Here is a 25,263-nt window from a genome sequence, read left to right as displayed (position 1 = left end):
GAGGGTGGCCAATGTAATGCCAATTTTTAAAACGGGTTCCAGAGGTGATCCAGGAAATTATAGACCAGCGAGCCTGACATCGGTGCAGGGCAAAATGGTAGAGACAAAGAACAAAATTATAGAGCATATACAAGCATGAAATAATCAGATAAAGCCAACATGGATTTAGTCAAGGGAAATTTTGCCTCACCAATCTACTACATTTCTTTGAAGGGAATTTTCAAAAGATATTTGACAAAGTACCTCATGAAAGAATCCTGAGGAAATTAGGAAGTCATGGGATAGAAGGGTAATGTCCAACTGTGGATTAAGAACTGATTAAAAGATAGAAAACAGTAGGGCTAAACAGTCAGTATTCTCAATGGAGAAGGATAGATAGTGAGGTTCCCCAGGGGTCTGTACTGGAACTGCTGCTTTTAACAAATTTATAAATGATCTAGAGATGGGCATAACTAGTGAGGTAATTAAATTTGCTGATGACACTAAGTTAATCAAAGTTGTTAAATTGCAAGAAGATTGTGAAAAATTACAAGACTGGGCAACCAAATGGCAGATGATGTTTAATGTGAGCATGGGAAAGAGAAACCCAAACTATAGTTACGTGATGCAAGGTTCCACATTAGGAGTCACCGCTCAAGAAAAGGATCTAGGTGTCATCATTGATGATATATTGAAACCATCTGCTCAGTGTGCGGTGGCATCTAAGAAAGCAAATAGAATGTTAGAAATTATTAGAAAAGGAATGGAAAACAAATATTGGAATGTTATGACTTTGTATTGCTTGAGGGTGCGACTGCACCCCAAAATCTGTGTGCAATTCTGGACACCTCATCTCAAAAAAGATATAGCAAAATCAGAAAAGGTACAGAGAAGGGTGACAAAAATGTTAAAGGGAATGGAATAATTTCCCGAAAGGCTAAAGCTGAAAGGGCTCTTCAGGTTGGAGAAGAGATGGCTGAGGGGAGATACGATAGTGGTCTATAAATTACTGAGTGGAATGGAACAGGTAGACATGAATATCTTAGGACTAGGGGGCTACTAAGTAGTAAATTTAAAATAAACCGGAGAAAATATTTTTTCACTCAACGAGTAATTAAACTCTGGAATTGGTTGCCAGAGAGTGTGGTAGAAGCAGTTAGTTTAGCAGTGTTTCAAAAAGGTTTGGATAATTTTCTAAAATAAAAGTCCATAAGCCATTATTAAGAGGGACTTGGGAAAATCCACTGTTTATTTCTAGGATAAGCAGCATAAAATTGGTTTTACGGTTCTGAGATCATGCCAGGTACTTGTGACCTGGATTGACCACTGCTGGAAACAGGATACTGGGCTTGATGGACCTTTGGTCTGTCCCAGTATGGCAACACTTATGTTTTTACTAGTAAAACAGGCCTGTTTCTGACACAAATGAAACGGGCGCTAGCAAGGTTTTCCTCGGAATGTGTATGTTTGAGAGAGTGTGAGAGTGAGTGTGCGAGTGTGTGTGTGTGACAGAGAGTGAGACTGGGTGCGAGTGTGTCTGTGAGAATGAGAGTGTGTGCCAGGGGCTCCCCCTCCCTCCCAGTCTCAGGGTGTCCCCTCCCAGTTCCAGGGTCCTCCTCCCTCCCTCCCTCCAAGTTCCAGGGTCTCCCCATCCCCTCCCTCCCTCTCCCTCCGAGTTTCAGGGTCCCTCCCTCCCCCTACCTCCGAGTTTCAGTGTCTCCCTCCCTCCGAGTGTCAGGGAGAGTGCTAATAATTTGCATGTACAATTTTCTTATTTTCCATACCTTCAAGGAATTAGGTTGTCGGTACTAAGATTGTATTTTGGAACCTCAAGAACTTTTGGGGTCACGAAGTTCCCAAGGGTTTCTGTCTCAACAGTGAAAAATCAAACCATCCTGCACGTACGAAACAAAAGTTTACTTGGCTAGAGCTTTCCCACTCTGATAGATTTATCATTCTGCTGACTGACAGATGACCCCGCACCAAAAACAGCACCTCAGCTTCCAAAATAATGTGTGAACCTTCAAATATTTACTTTGCTGTTCGCCGGGGTTGCATAGGGTTGCATGGCAGTTTTAAAAACTGATCGCTCGTGGAAAGCTGTTCAGAGTGTAATAATAAATCCCTATTTTCCGGGAGCTGCTCTGGAAGGCAGAAGAACCCGATCCTGCCACCGGGGCTCAGGTTACCAGCACAGACCCCAGGACGGATCAGGTGGTGGGGAGGAGGGGGGGGGGACTGTAAAAGCATGGACACGGAACTGTCTGCCTCTGCACACACCAAACCCTACGGGAGTCATACTTCGTGATCTGCGTCCACGTCACGTGCCCCGCCCCCTCCCATGTCAGCCCCGCCCCCAGGGGTGTGGCCACAATGGCAACGATGACATCAGCCAGGGCTTTGGAGTCTAGCAGACCAACTCTGAAGAAAGTTACGGACCCAGGCAGCCAGACACATAGAACGTTGGAGGTGAGAATTATTATATAGGATGAACAGTTTTATTATCATAAACTACAACACTCATTCAGCAACCTAAAAATCATATGACAGGGTCTTGTTTCATCACATTAAGGGCTGCATCAGGGGTGTAACACTGTCCAATGAATACAATATCCAGTTAGTGAAATCATAAATGCCTGTCTATCTGTTTTATTTATTTACAATGTCACTTATTCATTGATACAAAATCTTTCACTTTTAAATGAATGACAGTTTATGTATATGTGTCTAGTACTATTGAGTATATTTAGATTTACATATGGATGTATTTTAGGTATGTATGTATATATCCTATATAATAAAAAGCACCTCCAACGTTCTGAAGCTGACTCTGTAAAAGTGAAGCCTTGAAGCATTCATACACTCTGTAAGGCTGTATCCATCTCCTGAATTGACGTCACGTACTTCCATGTTCGTCACAAACAGCAGTGACCAATCACTGGAAGTGTACGCTGCAGAGTTGCCAGGCAACGGAACGCAACGTCACACGCATGAGGGTGTCATCGTCCCTCCCTCCCTTCCAGTTCTAGGCCCCCTCCCTCCAAATTTTAAGTTATCTTCACTTACCAAGTCGGGTTTACGGCGGCCGGCAGCAGCGGTAAAAGACGTGCAGGCTCGGCCCTTCTCTCTCTCTCAGCTCTGGTCCCGCCCTTGCAGAAACAGGAAATGAGGGCGGGACCAGAGCTGAGAGAGAGAAGGGCCGAGCCTGCACACCTTTTACCGCTGCTGACGGCCGCCGTAACCCCGACTTGGTAAGTGAAGATGACTTCTAAAATTTGGAGGGAGGGGTGCTGGAACTGGAAGGGAGGGAGGGAGGAATGGAGGGATGACGACGACCCTGGAACTGAGAGGGATGGGGAATCCTGGAACTGGGAGGGAGGAGGGACCATGAACGTCGGAGGGAGGGAGGGGGGAACCTGAAACTTGGTCCCCTGGAACTCGGAGGGAGGGGACGACCCTGGAACTCGGAGGGAGGGGACAACCCTGGAACTCAGAGGGAGGGGGGGGAAGACCCTGGAACTCGGAGGAAGGGAGGGAATGACCCTGGAACTTGGAGGGAGGGGGGACGACCCTGGAACTCGGAGGGAGGGAGGTAGGGGACGACCCTGGAACTCAAAGGGAGGGAGGGGACGGACGACCCTGCAACTCGGAGGGAGGGGACCCTAGAACTCGGAGGGAAGGAGGGGGGGCCCATGGCACACACTCTCATTCTCACACACACACTCTCTCTCTCACAGACACACTCGCACCCAGTCTCACTCTCTCTCTGTCACACACACACACTCACACCCAGTCTCACTCTCTCTATCACACATACACACTCGCACATTCACTCTCTCTCTCTCTCTCTCACACAGTCACTCTCACACACACTCTCTCAAATATACACACTCCGAGGAAAACCTTGCTAGCGCCCGTTTCATTTGTGTCAGGAATGGACCTTTTTTTTACTAGTCTATATATAAAATTTGATTGCTATGCATGTTTTAAAATGTCTGTTACAGATAAAAGTGTCCAATTTTTTATACATTTATTTTTGAATTTATAATCTTACTAAATGGATATTGTATTCATTTGACAGTGCTACACACCTGATGTAGCCTTTAGTGGGGCGAAACATGTCTGTGTCAGGTTATGATTTTCCGGTTGCTGAATGAGTGGTGCATTTCATTATGATAAAAGTGTGTTAAAATCTTCTTTGTTGTTCATCTTGGATCTGTTTTGGTTCTTTGGTTCGCATTGCCCATTTTATAAAATACGTATGTACATTGCAACTCCACCCTTGCTCTGCTCAAACTACACCAAAGGAAATGCGTACATGCAATGTAAATGTAAGTACATGCAATCTATTAGGCAGGCATCCATGGTCATGCAATTTTATAAAAGCTCTCTTCTGTTTGTAAAATGGGCATTAGATATAGAAAAAGCTTTACATCATTGCTTGCTTGGTACCTATATTGCATTATAGATGATTAGTGTAACTTGGTATCAGTACACCTTCCATTTAGGTGCCTGCAGCTTCATTAGCCAAGATCTGGTGTAACTGTGGGTACCCAAATGCGGCATGGGCATGTGTAACATACTACAGTGTTTCTCAATCCAGTCCTTGGGGCACACTCAGCAAGTCAGGTTTTCAGGATATCCACCATGAATATGCATATGATAGATTTACATGCACAAATCTATTTCATGCATTTTTATTGTGGATACCCTGAAAACTTGATAGGCTGGGTGTGCCCTGAGCACTGGGTTGAGAAGAACTGACTTAACTGTATTCTGTAAGGTATTTCCTTAAGTGTCAGCCCCTCTCTTGCCTCTCCCATTCTCCACCCATGTGGACGCCCCCAATGCATTTATGCACTATGCCACTTATGCGTGCCTTTACAGAACGGAGCACAGAAACCCCTGGATTTTATATATGGTGCCCAGATTTGCATGCCCAAATGTGTGCACGTGCCTAAGATGTGTGCACAATTTAACTGAGTAATGAGCCCTTAACTATTTTATTTATTTATTGCATTTGTATCCCACATTTTCCCACCTCTTTGCAGGCTCAATGTGGCTTACAATACATCGTGATAAGTGGAAATACAGAATTGCCCCTTTCCCCCCAATGCTATAAAAGTTGCCAAAAATTGCCCACACAATCAATTTGCATTCACAATTGAATAATGAGCTAATTAACACCATAATTGGCTTTTTAACAAGCAATTATTGGCACTGATTAGATTTAATTGGAATATCTGTGCGTAAATTTAGACGCAAATTGAAAAAGGTGGTGTGGAAATGGGAGGGTCACGGGCAGAACAGGGGCATTCCTTACATTTACACACATTATTATAGAATGAGGGGAGATATGTGCCTAATTTGGGCACGTAAATGGCCGCATCTAAAGTTAGGCGCGATTCTTGGGCATAAGCACTGTTCTATAAAGTGTGCTAATTTTAAGCACAGCTTAAAATTAGCCCATGTTTTCTTCAATGCTGATTTTTTTCAGCACTATATATAGAATTCACTCCTAACTTGGAGTATTGCAGTGCACAACTATGGGAAGAACTATAGTTTAGACCCCTTATCCTTATTTTATTTTTGGAACCAGCCACAGATTTCTGATTTGCTTGTGGATTCAGATGGTGTTTATTTCAAAACATTTAATATGTGCATCATTATCTGAAATGAAAGCAACACCTTACGAGACAGAATACTATATTTATTTTAACTGTACCTTGTCAATAAAGCCAATATCCTGCACCATTCCCAATTCTTCAGGTGTGGGTTTTGCTACAGAGACCATGAATACATTGATACCAAATTCCCTAGCCAAATTCCCAGCTTCTTCAATATCATCAGAGGGCCAGCCATCTACGACAATTACGATGACTTTAGGAATTCCTTTTCGCACGCCATTCAGTGCAGTGAAGAAGGTCTGTACTGTTTGTTTCAAAGCCTTTCCTGATTTCAAAAAGGGAGAGTTGCTGTTAAATTCTTTACTACTTTTTGTATCAAATTAAGGTTACAGATATTAGAACTGTGATACCAAATATGTTAAATGCATGACCCTAGACCAAAAGTAAGTTTCTACAAAGTTTTGCAGAAATGCCATAATACACATGACACTGTGGAGGTTTGAGAGAGAGGCAAAATGGATATAATCAGGTGACAAAAACAAGAATGTAGACAGGAATAATCCAAATAATATTTATTAATCAAACAACCGAACTGGAGGAGTAAACATAAGCCAAACTCAGCCAAGTTTCGCCCTCTAATGGGATGCCTCAGGGGCTGAAAATACTGTTAAAAACAAATGTAGATCGGAGTACATAAATATGTAAAAGCACCATTAAAACAGTCTATTCATTATACCAGTGGCATAGCCAGAAGGCAATTTTTGGGTGGGCCAACAGGTTGGACAGGTGGGCACTAGAGTTGCCAACTTTTTTGAAAGAGAAAAAACAGCAACCTGATGTACCTATGCTCTGTCCCTACCCCACTCCCCATAACTTCAATGAGGGTTGCAGTGCAGGCTTCAGTGGCTGCAGGCCAATTGAGAGCTAAGGAAAGTACAATAGACTGCACTCTATTCAGCCCCATTGAGCCATGGTCCTCCAACACATATATGGTATTGAAGCCAAACACATTCTGCATCCAGAGAACCTCCTGGCTCTCCACCAACAATGGATACAGAGCATAGCAAGGACAATTCTCCATAAAACTCATCATACAAAGACATTTTGTTTTCTAGTGTTATCTCAATTACAGACATATTATAAATTAACTTTAAAAAATCTATAAAACAAAAGCCACTCAGAACCTAGAGCAAATCTACCATGCCAACACTAACTTCCAAAAGTAAAGATCCTAACTATGAAAAAGAAGTGCCTTAAATATTATAGTAGGGCCCTAAAATACAAATACATTTATCAGGAAAGCTGAACAAGCCAAATTACTACACGTAGTACAACACCAGAGAAACAAGAAAGAAAGGCATTTGCTCCTGTGCAAAATATAAAGATGGCACATGCCAGGGATGGTGTTAGGGGATGCAACTAGGGCAATTGTGCTTGGTTCCTTGGCCAGAGAAAGCCTGCATGCTGCCTGCTGGAAACTGAAGGTGCAGCCTGGTAATGGACTTTGGGGTCCTTTCTTAGATTTCTGTCCTGGACCCCAGCCATGTTTAACATCAACTTTGGCAAGATGTACATTCCAAATCCAACATATTATATTCACAACATTGAAAATAAAATAATTTTTTATACCTTTTTGTTGTCTGCTCATTTTTTCTCAAATCATATTGGTCCCAGTCTCTGGTTTCTGCTTCCCTCTGTCTTCTCTTAACTCACTTGCCAGGGTCTCCTATTTGACATTTCTTCTTTCACCATGTCCATCATCCATCTCCCATCTCTGTTTTCCTATATTTCCTTGTCCAGTATCTCCCCTGTGTTCATATCCCCTCATCCATCATCATTCCTCTGTGCACCTACTACTACTACTTAACATTTCTAGAGTGCTACTAGGGTTACGCAGCGCTGTACAATTTAACAAAGAGAGACAGTCCCTGCTCAAAGAGCTTACAATCTAATAGACAAGTGAACGGTCGGTCCGATAGGGGCAGTCAAATTGGGGCAGTCTGGATTCACTGAACGGTAAGGGTTAGGTGCCGAACGCAGCATTGAAGAGGTGGGCTTTAAGCAAAGACTTGAAGACGGGCAGGGAGGGGGCTTGGCGTAAGGGCTCAGGAAGGTTGTTCCAAGCATAGGGTGAGGCGAGGCAGAATGAGCGGAGCCTGGAGTTGGCGGTGGTGGAGAAGGGTACTGAGAGGAGGGATTTATCCTGTGAACAGAGGTTACGGGCGGGAACGTAAGGGGAGATGAGGGTAGAAAGATAGTGAGGGGCAGCAGAATGAGTGCATTTGTAGGTAAGAAGGAGAAGCTTGAATTGAATGCGGTATCTGATCGGAAGCCAGTGAAGTGACTTGAGGAGAGGGGTGATATGAGTATATCGGTTCTGGCGGAATATGAGACGTGCAGCAGAGTTCTGAACAGATTGAAGGGGGGATAGATGGCTAAGTGGGAGGCCGGTGAGGAGTAAGTTGCAGTAGTCCAGGCGAGAGGTAATGAGAGCGTGGACGAGAGTTCGGGTGGTGTGTTCAGAGAGGAAAGGGCGAATTTTGCTGATGTTAAAGAGGAAGAAGCGACAGGTCTTGGCTATCTGCTGGATATGCGCAGAGAAGGACAGAGAGGAGTCAAAGATGACTCAGAGGTTGCGGGCAGATGAGACGGGGAGGATGAGGGTGTTATCAACTGAGATAGAAAGTGGAGGAAGAGGAGAAGTGGGTTTTGGTGGAAAGACGATAAGCTCGGTCTTGGACATGTTCAGTTTCAGGTGGCGGTTGGACATCCAGGCAGCAATGTCGGATAAGCAGGCCGATACCTTTGCCTGGGTCTCCGCGGTGATGTCTGGTGTGGAGAGATACAGTTGGGTGTCATCAGCAATGCACCTATCACCAATCACCTATGCACCCCATGCCCAGCATATCCCTTCTGTGTTCCTATTCTCCCCCTTGTCTGGTATCTCTCCCCCCCTCCGTGTCCATATACCCCCCTCTCCAGTGTCCAGCATTTTATCTCTATTCCATATCCCCGTTCCCCCCCCTGTCAGGCATTACCCCTCTGTGCCCATGTGCCATCCCCATACAGCATCTCATGTGTCCCTGTCCCCATGCTCCCACATAATGCCCATCATCTCCCTTCTGTATCTGTATACTTCACTATGTCCCCTTTCTCCCTCTTCCACACCAATGTGTCCCTCTCCTCTCTGATCCCACCCACCAACCAGCTTCTCTTCCTCTCTTTCTTTCCCCTTATGCATCTGGCTCTTTCTCCCTGCACCTCTCCCCTAACTTCTCCCCTTCCTTCCAACCTCCCCTCTGCAAATCCAAAACCTCTCCCCTTCCCTCCAACCTCCCCTCTGCAAATCCAAAACCTCTCTCCCTTCCCCCAACCCTCTGCCCCTGGCATGTCCAGCACCCTTCTGTTCCCATCAGGCCCCTCCCCTCCCAGCCTCCCCTTACTGGGCCAGCACCCCACTGACTTCCTCCCCCTCTCCCACACCTGCCGCAGCGCTTCATTTAATGCTGTCGGCGCTGCTGTTGCACCTCACAATCTTCCACCCCCGAGGCGGCGCTTACACTTTGCTATGGCGCTGCCTGACATCAACGCTACAGATGTGGCACCGACGTCTGATGTCTTGCTCCGGGCCTTCCGTGTCCCGCCTCCATAAACAGGAAGTTACATCAGTGCGGCAGAGGGAAGGCCCTGGAGCAGGACGTCGGTGTTTGAAGGTGTTTCCAGAATATCTATTTTTTCCATATGTTACAATAGTTTAAATTTCTGCAGCAACATAAATTCCTGCATCCATCCATCCAAGCTACATTGTAACTCACCGAAATTGGAATTGCCTCCTCTGAAACCAATCTCCTTTATAGCAAACAATACATCTTTAGCAGAGGAAAAGTTTCTCAGATGGAATTCTGTTTTTGGCTGCTCACTACATGAAATATAAGGAAAAAAACAGTTATAAAGCGGATATATCAAATCATGTTTTCAGATTTAGGAAAAGAAGTTTATCCACATTTGTCTGATCAATTTCAGATGTTTTGAACTGAAAAAAGAGGGGGTCGTCTTGTTTAAATAGTCAATTAATAACACTATGTTCAGTTCCCTGGCCTGGGATGCGATTTGTATTTTTCATAAAATATAATGCCTAATTATATATTTTTACAGGATTTTACTTGGAGAAGTGGTGTTTGGGTAATCATGATTGTTCCGCTTAATTATCTAAATGTCATTAGGGGGATGCTAGAGGCTTGAGAGTTTATTGCAGGGGTACAAGGCTGAAGGTTCACCAGGTAAGCTTAATGTCCCTTGTACTAGCCCTGCAAGAGATGCAACCAGTCATGACAGGGATCCTCTGTTAATACAAGTCATTCTTCACCTGTAGCATATCCTGCTCTTCCATTAACCTTCTCTCTATCCTACCAAAATATACAACATTGTAAATTACTTAGTCATGTGCAGGCATGCAAACTACAAACTGAGAATTTTTGAGTTAGTGAGTTGAGGTGTGACCACTGTTCCCTCTAAGCTGAGCAGGACTCCTCCAGCACCACTTCAAAATGGCTGGTGAGACTTCAAGCAGCAGCCTCACAAGACTTCTGCAGAAATCTCAGCAGCCATTTTGAAGCAGCACCGGCAGCGAGTAGGTCAGCAGCAGCACCGGGCAGGAAAGAGAGGGGTTCTTCCCTGCTCCGAAGAGGCCACTAGACTACCAGGGCGCATTAAGATACATGAGGGGGAGAGCACCCTGAGGCCAGCCTGCCAACCTGCCCAAAAACCCGGAGAAACGGGCAGGCTGGTTAAAAACTGCCCATTCCCCTGAAAGTTCCCTGAAAAAGAGGACATGTCAGGTAACCCTACGTTGGTGCATCCCAGTGCTATAATGCTAGATGTGTGGTACCTGAACTCAGAAAGTTCTCTAATATTTAGGAATGTGCTAGCAGATGTGGCTATACTTGGAGGCAGTACATTTACTACACACTGAGCAGAACGAGGCTTACTATGAGTGGACTTGGAGAAAGCATTGACAATGTAGTTTGGGGATTATGAATTCTGAATAAATATTTTTGACTATGTTGTGTGGATAGATGACTAGCACAAAGGACTTTGAATTTGATGTACAGGAACTGGGATGTAAATTGCTGTTTGAAATGTTTTTTTTTGGTTTTTTTTTTTGTTACATTTGTACCCCGTGCTTTCCCACTCATGGCAGGCTCAATGCGGCGGGCAATGGAGGGTTAAGTGACTTGCCCAGAGTCACAAGGAGCTACCTGTGCTGGGAATTGAACTCAGTTCCTCAGTTCCCCAGGACCAAAGTCCACCACCCTAACCACTAGGCCACTCCTCCTCCAATTGGTTCCTGAATTCCCATTGAAATCTTTTTTAGAGCCCTGGGAATGAAGAAACACTGGACTCTATAAGTAAGCAATGATGATTTGAAAACACTGGTTTATTTGTTACAAACACCATAGAGTTTGAGCTCATTTTTCTTCAAATATTTAACAAATATCATGTGAAGAATTTTCTTCTCCATTGCATATTTTGAATAGAAAGTGAGTGGAGGAGTAGCTTAGTGGTTAGTGCAGTGGACTTTAATCCTGGGGAACTAGGTTCAATTCCCACTGCAGCTCCTTGTGACCTTGGGCAAGTCACTTAACCCTCCTTTGCCTCAGGTACCAAAACTTAGATTATGAGCACTCTAGGGACAGAAAAAGTACCTGCATATAATGTGTACAGCACCATGTACATCTAATAGCACTATAGAAATGATTAGTAGTAGTAGGAAAGTTCAGTCAAAATTTTAAAGTTTTTTGAAAAAAAAAACACTTTTGAAGAACTTTTGTGTATGTTTGTGAATAATACTGAAATATACTGAAACTCCAACTTTACTGTTTAACTGCAGGGTGAACTGAGACTGATTGAAAAGTTAGACCAGTTTAAAAAGGCCTTTAAAACCTATTTGTATCAGAATGTGTTCAGTATGGTCAATTGAAAGGTTATGATTATAGAACAACTGGAGATTGGCTGCTTCCTTTTTTGTTTTAATGTTACGTTTTTGTGATTTAATGTATGAGAATGTAATTTTATATATACGATAATTTGTATGTATGGTTGTTAACTGCTTAGAATTGTAGATTATGTGGTCTATAAGTTTTAATAACAAATAAATAAACTGTAGATCATTATTTACAATTTCTTTCAGGGTGGATTATATAAGTTACATCAACAGCTCCATTCCATTACTCCAACTCCTGGCCATTTTATGTTAGCTCCTTTACATAGGCAGCTCTCCTCGTCCTCTAATATTTCCTCTCTAGATGAAAATCTCACTTACTCTCTCCTTCATAAAATATCACTGTGGTTGTTGCACCTTTTCTTATCCCTTTATCTCTGTAACATTAAGGGGTACCATCTCTCACAAGATCTGACACCGTCTTCCTTGGACAGGACTACAGTATCTAACACCTCCTCTCCATGAAAATGAGCTTCTTTTCCTATTGTCAAGAAATGTGAATAATTTTTCAGGGCCCAACCTACAGAGCTTTGACTTTCTCAGTATAGATGTTGCACTTGTTACAGGGAGGGAAAAAGATAAAAGAACTCTTTTTGGGGTGTTCCCTATTTCTTTTGCCCTTAAACCTGAGTGGTAATTCAGGTCGCACCTTCCTCAGGGCTTGAGGTACTGCTGATCCCATCATGTATTTGATAGGGTTGTCAGAAACTGAGAAAACAGCTGGGCAAATGATCCACAAGACCCACGATGGTAATAAAAACTGAACAGATCAAATGGGTAGTAAAATAAAATTTATTAAAAACATGCAAACAAACAATGCCCAAAGTGCCCGACACAGGTTATGTTTTGCCCACACAAGGGCTGCATCAGGGGCTACGTGGTATGGCAGAGGAAAATTACCTCAGTAGTGGTCATGAAGTAAGCAAAAAACCAGAAGATGGCAGCCTTTGTCAGAAATCCGTGCTGTGTCTCTGCCATACCACGTAGTCCTGATGCAGCTTTTGTGTGGGTGAAACACAGCCAGTGTTGGACACAGGATTGCCAGAAATTCAGGACTGGTCTAAAATATCCCTCCTTGAAGTGGTTACTTGAAAGCTCTGTATCACAACATGATGTGCACCACTGAACTCGAACTTGCAAAATTTTGTGGAACGGTATAGTGTTATTTTGTTGTTGTGATTTTGCATATTTCATTAAGTGTATTCTATAAGGCAATGAGTGTAAATTGTCCCATGCGGATCTCAAAAGTGAGCGTGAGCATGGTGTCAAGCTTTCAAGGCACAAACTAGGTTTGTGAGCCCTTGGGCCACTGCTGTGGAGCAGCAGTGGCAGGCAAAACCACCCCATACCAGAGACAAGGCAGAACTCTGACAGAAACAGCTAGACTTCACCTGCGCTTGACCGCCCTTCCCCAGGAGTTGAGACCCTGAGTGCAGGCGGCCGGCAGGACTTACCAGACAGGGCAGGAACTGGATACCAACTAGGCTGAACAGGGAATGAGGGCATAGGCGGTCGGTGGCCCAGCTGTTTGGGGAGGCTAAAGGGGGCAGGATAGGGGGTGGAGTCTGGTTAGGCCCTACTCCATAATTACCTTACAACACGCAGAAACAAAAAGTAAAATTCCTCAACCTTCACTTCCCCAACTGCAAAGGTCTAAAATACAAACTAACGCATGTGTCAACCTTTTCCTACCTGAGCACACAATTCTGGAACGCGCTGCCGCGGAATTTAAAAACGAACTATGAACTTACTAACTTCCGCAAACTACTGAAGATCCATCTCTTTAACAAGGCATACCACAAAGACCAACACTTGTGAACCTCTCCACATATATCCAGAAAAGACTTAGTATATCTGCTTGTTAGACTACTATCTTGTCTTATCATAATCATTTCACCCAAGATCTGTCTGTAATACTTAATATCTATCTTATCGTGTATTTCCACTCTTCATGATGTATTGTAAGCCACATTGAGCCTGCAAAGAGGTGGGAAAATGTGGGATAGAAATGCAATAAATAATAATAATAATAAAATGGGAGGGAAGGAAGATGCTAGACCAAAGTGCAGAGATGTTAAGAGTAGTCTTTCCCAAACATTGAAGAGTACTACCTTAATTAGTGAGATTGAAGGCTAGTGAGTGAGGGTTTTCTTGCAGTGCATTCGGTGTATACAATTTGTCAAGATGGAGAAGAGATTGAGTCCTAAGGAAGGTATTGACAAGCAATAAATGCCTTCATATGCATGTAAAAATGGATTTATATATCATGACATATCATAAGGATTACAGTAGGCAGTAAAACATTAATACACCTAATGGAAAACTAAAAAAGCTGGATTAGTACAGATCAATCCTACACAGAATCAGTACTAACAGAATACCCAGCCTTTTTCAAACACAGGTAGACTCCCAAGTATAGAATAAGTAAACATAAACTAAAAACAGAAATATGTAGACAAAAATTACACTGAACCCCCAAGAAGCTACATTCTGCATATGGTGCAACACCAGAAAAATAGGAACAGTGACACATGTCCCTCTGTACTATGCAAATATAAAAAGAGCAGATGCACATTTCAAAAACTGTCATAGTCCAATTGCTGCATTATACATTACCAAAATGAAAACAGAAAATAAGATAATACTTTTTTTTTTACTAACTTATTACAGTTAACTAGTTTTCAAAAGCCAAAAAACATCCTTGCTTAATTTAGGACAAGCATACTTTTAACAGCAATATAATGTCTAGACCTAAAAGAGAAGGTTTTGGTCTCCGAAAGTTAGTCAAAAAATGTATTTAGTCCAATAAAAAGATGTCAGCTTATTTTCCTTTTTGTCTTTTATTTACGTTTATTAACTTTTTAAGTGGACTAACACAGCCACCACATTATTTCATCCTAAATTAAAAGTAAAATTCTTCTTTTTTTTTTTTACCTTTGCTGTCTGGTCATTTAATTTTCTTTTTAATATGTTGGCCCCAGTATCTGGTTCCTTCTTTCCTGTCTTCTTTTAACTCTTTCCAAGGGTCTCCTTTTTTCTCTTCTGTCTTCTTCACCTCCTCCACTACATCCAACTCCAGCACTGATCTGTTCCTTTCAGCTTTCTTCCATTTTTTTCTGCCTGTCCATTCTGATTTCATTCATGTTATCTAGACTTTAATCTTTTTTTTTTTACTGTGTCTACATACAGCTTTCCATTTTTTCCCCTACTCTGGCCCTCCCATTCTTCTTCCCCTTACTCCCCAGTCTTTCACTAACTCTTTCCTCTCCCCTTCCATCCAGCATTTTCTCTCTTTACTCCTGCAATCCAGCATCTTCTCTCTCTCTCCCTTCCCCTACAACCATCCAGCCTCTCCTCTTTTGTCTCTCCCCCCTGCCAACCAGCAATTCCTCTCCTGTCTTTCTCTCTCTCCTCCCCCCTGCTAGCCAGCATCCTCTTTTAATTGATCTCTCTCCTCCCCCACCCCCCCCCGCTAGCTAGCATTTCCTCTCTTGTACCCATCTCCCTCATCTAGTATCTCCACTGCACCTCACGTGGTCCACGCGAATAAACATCCCTCCCGTTGCACTTATCCCATTCCATCTCTTTCTGCCCCTTTCATCCACCCACCTTTCAGCACAATATCTCTCCCGTTGCACTTTGCTTGGTCCGCGCGAATAAACATGCATAGCAGAGACGTGGGACCGTAGCTCTCTGCCTGCCGCTACTGCTTCCTGTGCCGTTCTTGCCTCCTCTGAGGTTAACTTCCGGGTCGGCACAGGAAGCAGTAGCGGCAGGCAGAGAGCCACAGTCCCACGTCTCTGCTATGCATGTTTATTCGTGCAGATCAAGCAAAGTGCAACGGGAGTGATATTGTGCTGAAAGGTGGGTGGATGAAAGGGGCAGAAAGAGATGGGATAAGACAGGATAGGAGGGGCAGTGGGGTCCAGGAAAGACTGCAGTTGGGCTGGGGAGGCTTAGCCTATGACTGAGGGGAAAGGAATATACATGGGCAGCAAGGTAGGAAACTGGGCTAGGACTCACAGACAGACAATACTACACAAAGCAAGAAATGGACAAGCTAAAGGACAGGAACTGAAAGCTGCAGAGCAGCCACTAAAACAGGGTACAAATACTGACAGACAAGAGACAAGACTGAAAGCTGCAGAGCAGCCACTAAAACAGGGTACAAATACTGACAGACAAGAGACAAGACTGAAAGCTGCCAGGCAGCCACTAAACAAGAAACACAGACAACCAAGAACTAGACAGAGAAATACAAACAAGAAACAAGACTGGGAAAGAAGCAATACAGTACAAAATAAACTACACAAAGACTAGACTAGAATCAGGCAAGAATCTCAGACAATAAACTGGACTAGGCAGAAGTGCACAGCGCACACCAGCATACCAGGGACCTTAGGCAATGCAAAGGCAAACTCAGAAGGTTTCCAGGTGGTAATAAACCCATCAGAAGCTGAACTCAGCTGCAGCAATCATGAGGCAGCAACGGATGAGGCTAGCTGCCAAACTTCAAACCAAGTCTGGAGGGCTGGAATATCTGGACCGGACCGTAAAGAAAGTCTGGAAAGTCTATGGCAGCCACCAGAGGGTGAGAGGAACACAAACCAAGACACAGGCAGAAAGCATACTGAAACACAGAGGGGCTTAACACACCCAGGTGCAGTATAGTGGAGTAATCAGCCCATGCTGGAAGCAGCCAGCACACAGAGACAGAACTAACTCAGGAAGAACAGACAGAAGCCAGCTCAGATGCTGACCGCCGGAAACAAGGCGAGTCTGAGAGGGGTCACGACTACAATCGTGACACATGGGAGGAGCAAGAGCGAGTCATGGGCATTGCTAAAATTTCTGCAGTGTTATAGAATAACCTGTTCTGTGCCTAAATTTAGGTGTGGGCATTTACACCAGGTTTTCATTGGAGTAATTTGCTGCACCTAGATTTTAATCATGTGCACGGTGTTACACGTATACTATAAACTGCACCTAACTTTAGACATGGCTTAGAGAATACACCTAAGCATGTTTTTGATTGGTGCTGATTTTGTAGGTGACATTTATAGAACCTAGCCCTTAGTGTGCAAAGTTGCTCGTGCAATTTATAGAATGAGGTCAGATGTGTGCACAATGTAATTGTATAATTGGCTATTAATTGGCGTTAACAGCCAATTAGCTTAAATTGGTGCTAATTGGTATTAATTGGCACCAATTGGTAGTTGTGCAAACAACTAACCTTAGTCGCTGTTCTAGAAGCTGCACCTAAACTTTGGTGACATTTTGAGAATTTACCCCTTCTGTGTACACTAAAATAATTATATGCACTATATTGAGTACCTGGCTTGCACAAGTCCAACATGTGGCCCATCTGTTCCAATGCCCAGCATCAAAGCCACTTTTCCAACAAAGTTTTTCTGCAGATTAAACCTGCGCTGACCAATATTGTAGCTTCCATCAATCAGAAATGCAATGTCAGCCTTACAATCTGCAAAATAAAAAGCCACTCAAAATAAGTACTTGAACAATGAGGTTTTTTTGACAAATATGTAACCACTTTATTTCAGCATTTATATCTTACATTTTCCAATATTATTTTGTTTCAATGTGGCTTACAATAATATCCTATGAACAAAATCTAACAATTAATCTTCACCACTTTAAAATATCAAAGAGATAAGAATTTTATCCTGAAAATAGCTTAAACTTCATTTGCTGTCTTTATAAAAAATAATTTCCCCCAAAAAAACTTTTAGATGTTTACGGAAGTACAGATAGTTGTTCATACATCTTATATCTTTTGGTAAAGAGTTCCAGCTTTTTGTACATAAATAAGAGCATCCCGAAGAATACACTGATCTATGACAACTTGAAAAGAATTCACTGATCCCTGACAACTCGAAAAATGAAGAGTGAGGTAATTTTGCGTTCCCATGACTGCATTATTAATGGTAATTCAATTAGACCCAAGGGAAAACAGGAAATAACCTCCACAACAGTCCAAGGAGCACCAAAGGAGTAGAGGATGACACACGACTCTAAAAATGGGATTTGCAGACTGAAAAGCTTTGAGGCACCAAAGAAAGACCTGACATAGGTCCGATGTGTCTGCCTATGGCTGTGCTTTGATCCTAGATTCTGTTGATTTCTCTTCCCTCTGCTTTAGAGCTCCTGTTGTTTTTATAGAAACCTTTATGCATTGTATCAGGTACCACACGCAGTGCAGTGACTTCAGAGTGTTTGTTCGTGACCTCTGAAGGAGGCAGTTTGTCCACCGAAACACAGAGCCGTGTCAAAATTTTTCTTTGGTGCCTCAATAAAGATTTTCAGTCTGCAACTCCCATTTTGAGAGTTGTGTGTCATCTCTTACTCCTTTGGTGCTCACCATATATCCAGAAGTGAAACCAAAAATGATCTGACAAGCCAAAGCACATAACTTAAAGATAATAGGGGAGAGTCTATATATGGCACCTGAAAAATCCACACAGAAAAAAATTATGCCTACGTGTATTCTCTAAAGAACGCCTAAATGTTATAGAATAGGCTTAAATTTCTGCATGGTAGATAGAATAATGCTGAGTGCCTCTCCACACAACCAAATGTAGTTGCAGCTATTTACACCAAGTAAAACTTGGTATAAATCCTGGTGCCTAAATTACGCACAGAGCAGGTATATTCTATAACTATGTGTGTAGTTTTTTGGAATGCCTATGACATGCCCATTTCCCCACCTATAGCCACACCCATTTTTGGATGCACACAGAATTTAGGCGCAGTGCATTACAGAATATGCTTAGGGAGTTATGCGCATAAATTCTAATTATTGCCAATTAGTGCTCATAATTGCTTGTTAAGCACTGTTATCAATGCTGATTGGCTTGTTAAGCCAATTGGATAATTGTTTTGTTAAAAGGAATATATATAATAGTCTACTTTTTTAATATAAAACAATTATGGACCTTGTTCAAAAAGGAATTTGTCCCATTCTGGGCCTATGGGAACATTTTTTTACTGTATACAGCCCTATGAGTAAATCTACTGTAGGATATGTGAAAGGCGTAAGATCAACAGTATCTGAATTCAGTCTTCTGTTTACTCACAGAAAATGAGGTTGCTTACCTGTAACAACTATTCTCTGTAGACAGCAGAATAAATCATACATGTCAGTAGGCAATATTATCTAATGGCACAACATGGATCTACTCAGAGCTCAGAAAGGCCAAGGTCATTTTCAGTATGTAGGGCAATTAACTACCTCCCTTGGTTTATTTCAGTGCTTGAGTCAACTCCCTATGACAGTAGGTGGGTACATGTATCTGCTTTATCCGTCTACAGAGAACCCATGTTACCCGTAAGTAACTTTGCTTTCTCCACTGACAACTACATCAGTAGGGAATTCTAAACTGAGGGTCACCACCCCTGGTCTAGGACACAGTCTTCTAGGAAGACCTTTGGAATAGCCTATTGAAGAGGAAAGTTGAATTTACTATGAATTGAAGAGTCCGTGAAGAACAGTCTGGCCAAAGGCACTGTCTGTCCAGACAAGCTGTCTAGATCATAGTGCAATGTAAAAGTAAGGATCAAGGACCAGGTCATTGCCTTCCCTCTATTGCCAATGTACAATACGGAATGGATCTATTATTTGTTATCCTGCTAGATATTGGTGACTTGATTTGGCCATTGTCAGAGAAAGGATGGTGGGCTCTTTGGTTTGACCCAATATGAGCATGTTTTGAGTTCTATTCCCTAATTCTATAATTGCTGCACACAGTTGCACATGAAAATGTGAGTGTACTTTATAGAATACCTTGTGTGTAATTTAATTGTTTGATTGAACCTAAACTAGCACTTAAATGCCACTAATCTATATATATAAAAGGCAAGACCAACGTTCTATGAAGCCTCCAGCCGGAAGTGTGAAGCGCCAGAGATATCCGGTTTCCCCATGAGTGAAGGAAAACAGCACAGCACGAAATCCCTCTCTCTGTAAACAGTGAAGGACCAAGACGGGGAGGGGAGAAAGATGCCTTCACTCTCTCTGTAACACAGAACAGCAGGAAACTTAACACTGAAGGACTGGACTCCAATGGGGGAGGGGGAGGGAGAGAGGGCAGAGGGCAGGGACACACACGCCCACATGCACACTCTGAAGAAAACCTTGCTAGCCCCCGTTTCATTTGCATCAGAAACGGGGCTTTTTTTACTAGTTGTCAATAATTGGCATTAACTAGAACTTATTGACACTAATTAGCAGTAACGTGTGTTACTGAGGTATGCTCCTATTTTATAACGTTGGCATGGCGGGTCGATTTTAATATCCTCAATAAAGACTTTTTTGTCATCCTCCTTGATTTTTCCTCACTGGTTTTTCCTTTTCACGAAGTAAAATGTCCTGCATTTTCTGAGGCTTTGGTCCTCTTCCTTTTTTTTTTTTTTTTGAGTTGATTGAATGTAGTTCTGCAAATAATTGTATCTGAACACAATATTAGTGAAGTGTTTTTCTGTGATTTTGATTTGCCATTGCTTTTTCTTTCAGCTTTTCTGTAACCTCAAACCTATTGAGGTTCCTACTATATTTTTATCATCACAAATAGGGAATTTGTTTAAAATATAAAAATGCCCATTTTAAGCTGATATTATTTTGAAGTTGCTACTGTAATTTTTTGGTTCTTTTTCATTGTGTTATTTATTTATTTTGTCTGTTTTGTCTTGTTGTTTGGTCCTTTGGTTTTTGTGTGTTTTATAAGGGATTTTTGTTCAATAAATTAAGGAGTTGCTTTTCCCACATACACTTTGCAAAATATGGCCTTTTGCATTTTGCTGGTTATCTGCAATATATGTGTGATTGGTTAGCTTTCTTTCATTTATCAAAGTTTAAACCAGGCCTTTTTGATAATTGATCAAATATACTGTTCTAAGCAAAAGAAATCCATTACTAATAGTGTGTGTTATCTTCTGCATGATCCATTTTATTCTGATGAGCCCTGCAACAAAATAGTTCATGGTAACTAATAGTAAATAGCCCCCTTAATAAGTTGGATAATGCCCTTCTACATTCATAACATACAACTTACAGGAAACAAAGATGATATCAAGCTATATCTAAAAATCAGACAAATTGTCTAACTTTAACATAATTTTTTTTTGTATAACACAGTTACTTTGAATTTTACCTTTGTTTCCCATTTTCTTCTCTGGTGTCTTCTTTTGACGTTTACCTACAATTATAAAAGCAGCACAAAATTATTAGAAATAAAAGACTATAATAAATGTTCTCAACAAGGTAGTCTAGGAGTTGCAATGCATATCTCTGATTCAGTAAGACTCCTTGAACTGCTTTATTCAATTTTGGCTCTGCCACCTCTCTAATCTCTATAACTTCTCATTTCTATAGTGCTACCAGACATATTTATAGGTGGATACCTCCTTTTACATGCCCTGATGCCATACAGTGAGACTTTATTCTGTAATGGCATCTGGGCAGATACCATTATCAAATGCTAGTATAACGTGGCACACCTTAGATTTAGGTACCCACTGTTACCTCAGCCACAGATGTGGTGAGGTTATGCGCAACTTACTGTATTCATTAAGTGGCAGCCCCTCCAATGCCCCTCCCATGTTCTGCCCATGTTTTATGTTTGTTTATTAAAACTTAGGGAAAATTAATTCTTACCTGATAGTTTTCTTTCCATTAGTCCCAACAGATCAATCCAGAGACTTTTGGGTTGTGGCCCTCTACCAGCAGGTGGAGATAGAGAGAACCTCCGAGGTTTGATATATGTGGACCTGTGCAGCCAGCTGAACCTCAGTATGAATGATACCAAAGCAGTGGAATGGAAACAATAGAAAAACTCTCCTGACATTGTCAGACCAATTGCCCAACATACTTCCACCACTTCTATATTTATTTATTTTATTTTATTTTGTAATCAAACAAAGGAGCATTCAGAACGGAACCCGAAAAAAAACTAACCAACCGCAACAAAACCGCAGACAGTAAACTTGGAGGGGGGGGGGGCCTCTGGATTGATCTGTTGAGACTAATGAAAAGAAAATGATCAGGTATGAATTAATTTTTCCTTCCATGGCGTCCCCACAGATCAATCCAGAGACTTGTGGGATGTACCCAAGCAGTCCTCAAGTAGGGCAGGACACCTTCAACCTGGCAGAAATCACAGACGAGCCAAACACCGCATCTTGACGAGCTGCCACACCCACCTGATAATAACCAGTGAATGTATGTACCGAAGCCCATGTAGCTGCCCTGCAGATATCTTCCAGAGAAACCAAACGGGACTCTGCATAGGAGGAAGCTTGAGCTCGCGTAGAATGAGCATGAACTTGCAAAGGGGCTTGCTTGCCCAATGCCACGTATACCGAAGAGATGGCCTCCCGCAACCAACGGGCTATGGTGGCCTTGGACGCCCTATGACCCTTCTTACTGCCTCCAAAAAGGACAAAGAGATGGTCAGAAAGACGAAATTCATTTGTCACCTCCAAATACCTGAGAAGAGTCCATCTCACGTCGAGGCAGTGAAGCGCCTGGAATTGCTCAGTGTAATCTTCCCAGCAGAGGGCCAGCAAATGCAGGGACTGCCCCAAGTGGAAACGAGAAACCACCTTGGGCAAAAATGAAGGAACTGTCCTAATCGATATCCCTGCCTCCGTAAAATGCAGGAAGGGGTCTCTGCAAGAAAGGGCCTGCAATTCTGAAATTCTCTGAGCAGAAGTAATGGCTACTAGGAAAATCACCTTCAAGGTGAGATCCTTAATCGTAATCCCCGATAAGGGTTCGAAAGGAGGACGCTGAAGCACTTTGAGAACTAGATTAAGGTTCAAGGATGGCAGAAGTGGCACATGAGGAGGCGCAAATGATTTACGCCCCTCAAGAAACGAACCACATCCGGGTAGAAGGCGATGGACGCTCCCTGAAGCCGGCCTCTAAAACATGCCAGAGCTGCCACCTGCACCTGTCACGACTGTGCCCATGTTTCATGCTCTCATTCATTTTGCCACCTGGTGGTCAGACCTGGTGGCTGCGATGGACTGTCTGCTTCCTGTTTCCCATGTTCCAGAAATCATTCCGGTCTGGATATTCCAGCCTTCCAGACTGTCTTGGGATTTTTGGAATTAAGCAGCACCCTTACCTGGTGACCTCCCTGGTATTTTGCCTTTATTAACCACCTGGAACCTTTGCAACAGAGGTCCTCAGAAGAGTTTTCATCTGTGAGAGTTTGTTGCAGTGCTAACCTTGCTACTTTCAGTTTCAGCTAGACCCTGCTTGTTTCCTGGTTTATTCTACTGTCTGCTGCCTGCCCAAGACCCTGCTTGTTTCCTGGTTTATTCTACTGTCTGCTGCCTACCCAAGTCCCTGCTTGATTCCTGGTTTACTACTGATTGCCGCCAGCCTATAGACTCTGTTTGGTTCCTGGTTTCCCTTCTGCTTCGCTGCCTGCCAGTAAGACTCTGCTTGATTCGTGGACTATTCTCCTGCTTACTGCTTATTGTTTCTGTTCCAGGCCAGCTGCTCCAGTCCGGCCTGTGCCCGTCTGTCTGGGGTCCGCCTTGCTGCCTGTTTGGGTGGTTCTCCTGCCACTGCCGGTTATCGGTAGTGGCCCAAGGGCTCACTTTTCCTGACCAGTGTGACAGAACCTTAAGAGAACTCAATGAGAGTGATTTTTGTACAGCCTCCTGAAGAAACGCGAGGATAACCGATACTGAAGCCGAAGCCGCTGACAATCCCGAACTCGTACACCATGAAGCGAAGGTACGCCATACCCTAGCATAAGCTATCAAGGTTGATCTTTTCCGAATCTACAGCATCGTTGTGATAACCGTGTCCGGATATCCTTTTCTTCTCAACCTCGCCCTTTCAAGGGCCAGGCTGTAAGACCAAAGGGGGAGGGATCCTCCATCGTGACTGGCCCCTGCAGCAGGAGACTGTCCTGCACCGGTAGCAGAAAAGGACAATCGAACAGAAGCCTGATCACATCTGCGTACCAGGGTCGTCTGTGCCAATCCAGGGCCACTAAGATTACTCGACCGTGATGACTGACAATGTGAGTCAGTAACCTGCCCACCATTGGCCAGGGGGGAAAGGCATAGAGCAGGCCCCTGGGCCAAGGTTGAAGAAGGGCATAGATGCCTTCCGAGCCCAGCTCTCGTCCCCTGCTGAAGAACCGGGGAACTTTCGCATTGAATGCGGTGGCCATTAAGTCCATCTCTGGCATCCCCCAATGGGCAGTTATCTGAATGAAGGCCAGAGGGAAGAGCGTCCACTCCCCCGGTTCTAACTGGTGGTGACTGAGAAAGTCCACTTGCACATTCTGTGACCCCGCTATATAAGCCGCTGTCAAGAAAGAGAGATAAGTCTCTGCCCAATGGCAGATCAGATCCGCCTCGCGCGCTAGGGGTGCACTCCTGCTTGCCCCCCTGATGGTTTACTTAGGCGACCGCTGTCACATTGTCCTAAAGCACTCGAATTGGGCAACCGCAGAGAAAAAACAGAAACTCCCGAAGGGCCAGACGAATCACCCGTAACTCCAAGCAGCTGATGGACCATGACGCCTCCGTCGAAGTCCAAACGTCCTGGGCCATCTATTGAAGGCAATGAGCCCCCCAGTCAGACAGTGAAGCATCCGTGGTCACTATCTTCCAGTCCGGGATTGCCAGAGGAATGCCTGACACCAGATTCTTTTGAATGAACCACCAGTGCATGATTGTATGAAGACGGGCCGAACATGGCACCCGAACCTCGTAATCCTCCGAGAGTGGAGACCAACGGCTCAGAAGGTGCCACTGGAGGGGGCGCACATGAGCTCTGGCTCACTTTATCATGTCCAAGGTGGAGGCCATGGAACCTAGAACTTGTACATAGTCCCAAGCCCGCGGGTTTGGAGTTTGAAACAGCGCTCGTAACTGAGCCTGTAATCTCTGTGCTGAAGCTGAAGGAACAGAAACTATCCCTGTTCGGGTATCGAAGCACACCCCCAAGTATTCCAGCGTTTGGGAAGGCGTTAGGCTGCACTTCGGGAAGTTGATCACCCAACCAAGCGACTGAAGCAACCCGACCACTTTGTCGGTTGCCCGCCGACTCTCCTCGAAAGAAAATGCCTGCACAAGCCAGTCGTCTATATAGGGATGGACCTGAATCCCTTCCTTCCTGAGATAGGCTGCCACTACTAACAGGACCTCGGAAAAGGTCCGAGGTGCTTTGGCTAGGCCGAAGGGCATCGCCTTGAATTGAAAATGATGACCGAGCACTGCAAAGCGAAGTAAGCGCCTGTGGGGAGGCCAGATTGGAATGTGTAAATAGGCCTCTTTGAGATCGAGAGAGGTCAAAAAATCCCCTGGCTGTACCGCTGCAATCAATGATTGGAGGGTTTCCATGTGGAAAACCTGAACCTGTAAGGACCTGTTGATGCACTTGAGATCTAAGACGGGTCGCCAAGAACTGCCCTTTTTTGGCACCACAAAATAAATGGAGTATCGACCGCACCCTCGTTCTGCTGGGGGTACGGGCTGGACAAGTCGAGGAGGGTGTGTCGAATGGCCCACACCTTGGCGGGACATTTGCAAGGAGATTCCAGAAAAGAGTCTACTATTGGATGAGCAAATTCTAACTTGCAGCCGTCTCTGGTAACCTCCAAGCCCCATTTG

At 43.6% G+C, this 25,263-nt stretch overlaps 1 protein-coding gene across 1 annotated transcript in view; it reads right to left on the bottom strand.

Moving 5' to 3' along the window:
• COCH (cochlin) overlaps window positions 1-25,263 on the bottom strand; it is a 166,977-nt gene that overhangs the window by 17,390 nt on the left and 124,324 nt on the right. The window contains exons 9-12 of the mRNA XM_030213687.1: window positions 20,775-20,819; window positions 16,942-17,089; window positions 9,422-9,525; window positions 5,705-5,931 (exon numbers count right to left, since the gene is read on the bottom strand). Coding sequence (XP_030069547.1) covers window positions 5,705-5,931; window positions 9,422-9,525; window positions 16,942-17,089; window positions 20,775-20,819 — 524 coding nt within the window. The remainder of the gene's footprint in view (window positions 1-5,704; window positions 5,932-9,421; window positions 9,526-16,941; window positions 17,090-20,774; window positions 20,820-25,263) is intronic.

This window comes from Microcaecilia unicolor, chromosome 9 (assembly GCF_901765095.1).
Source record: "Microcaecilia unicolor chromosome 9, aMicUni1.1, whole genome shotgun sequence".
Lineage (NCBI taxonomy): Eukaryota > Metazoa > Chordata > Amphibia > Gymnophiona > Siphonopidae > Microcaecilia > Microcaecilia unicolor.
This window is presented reverse-complemented; position numbering and strand designations above follow the sequence as displayed.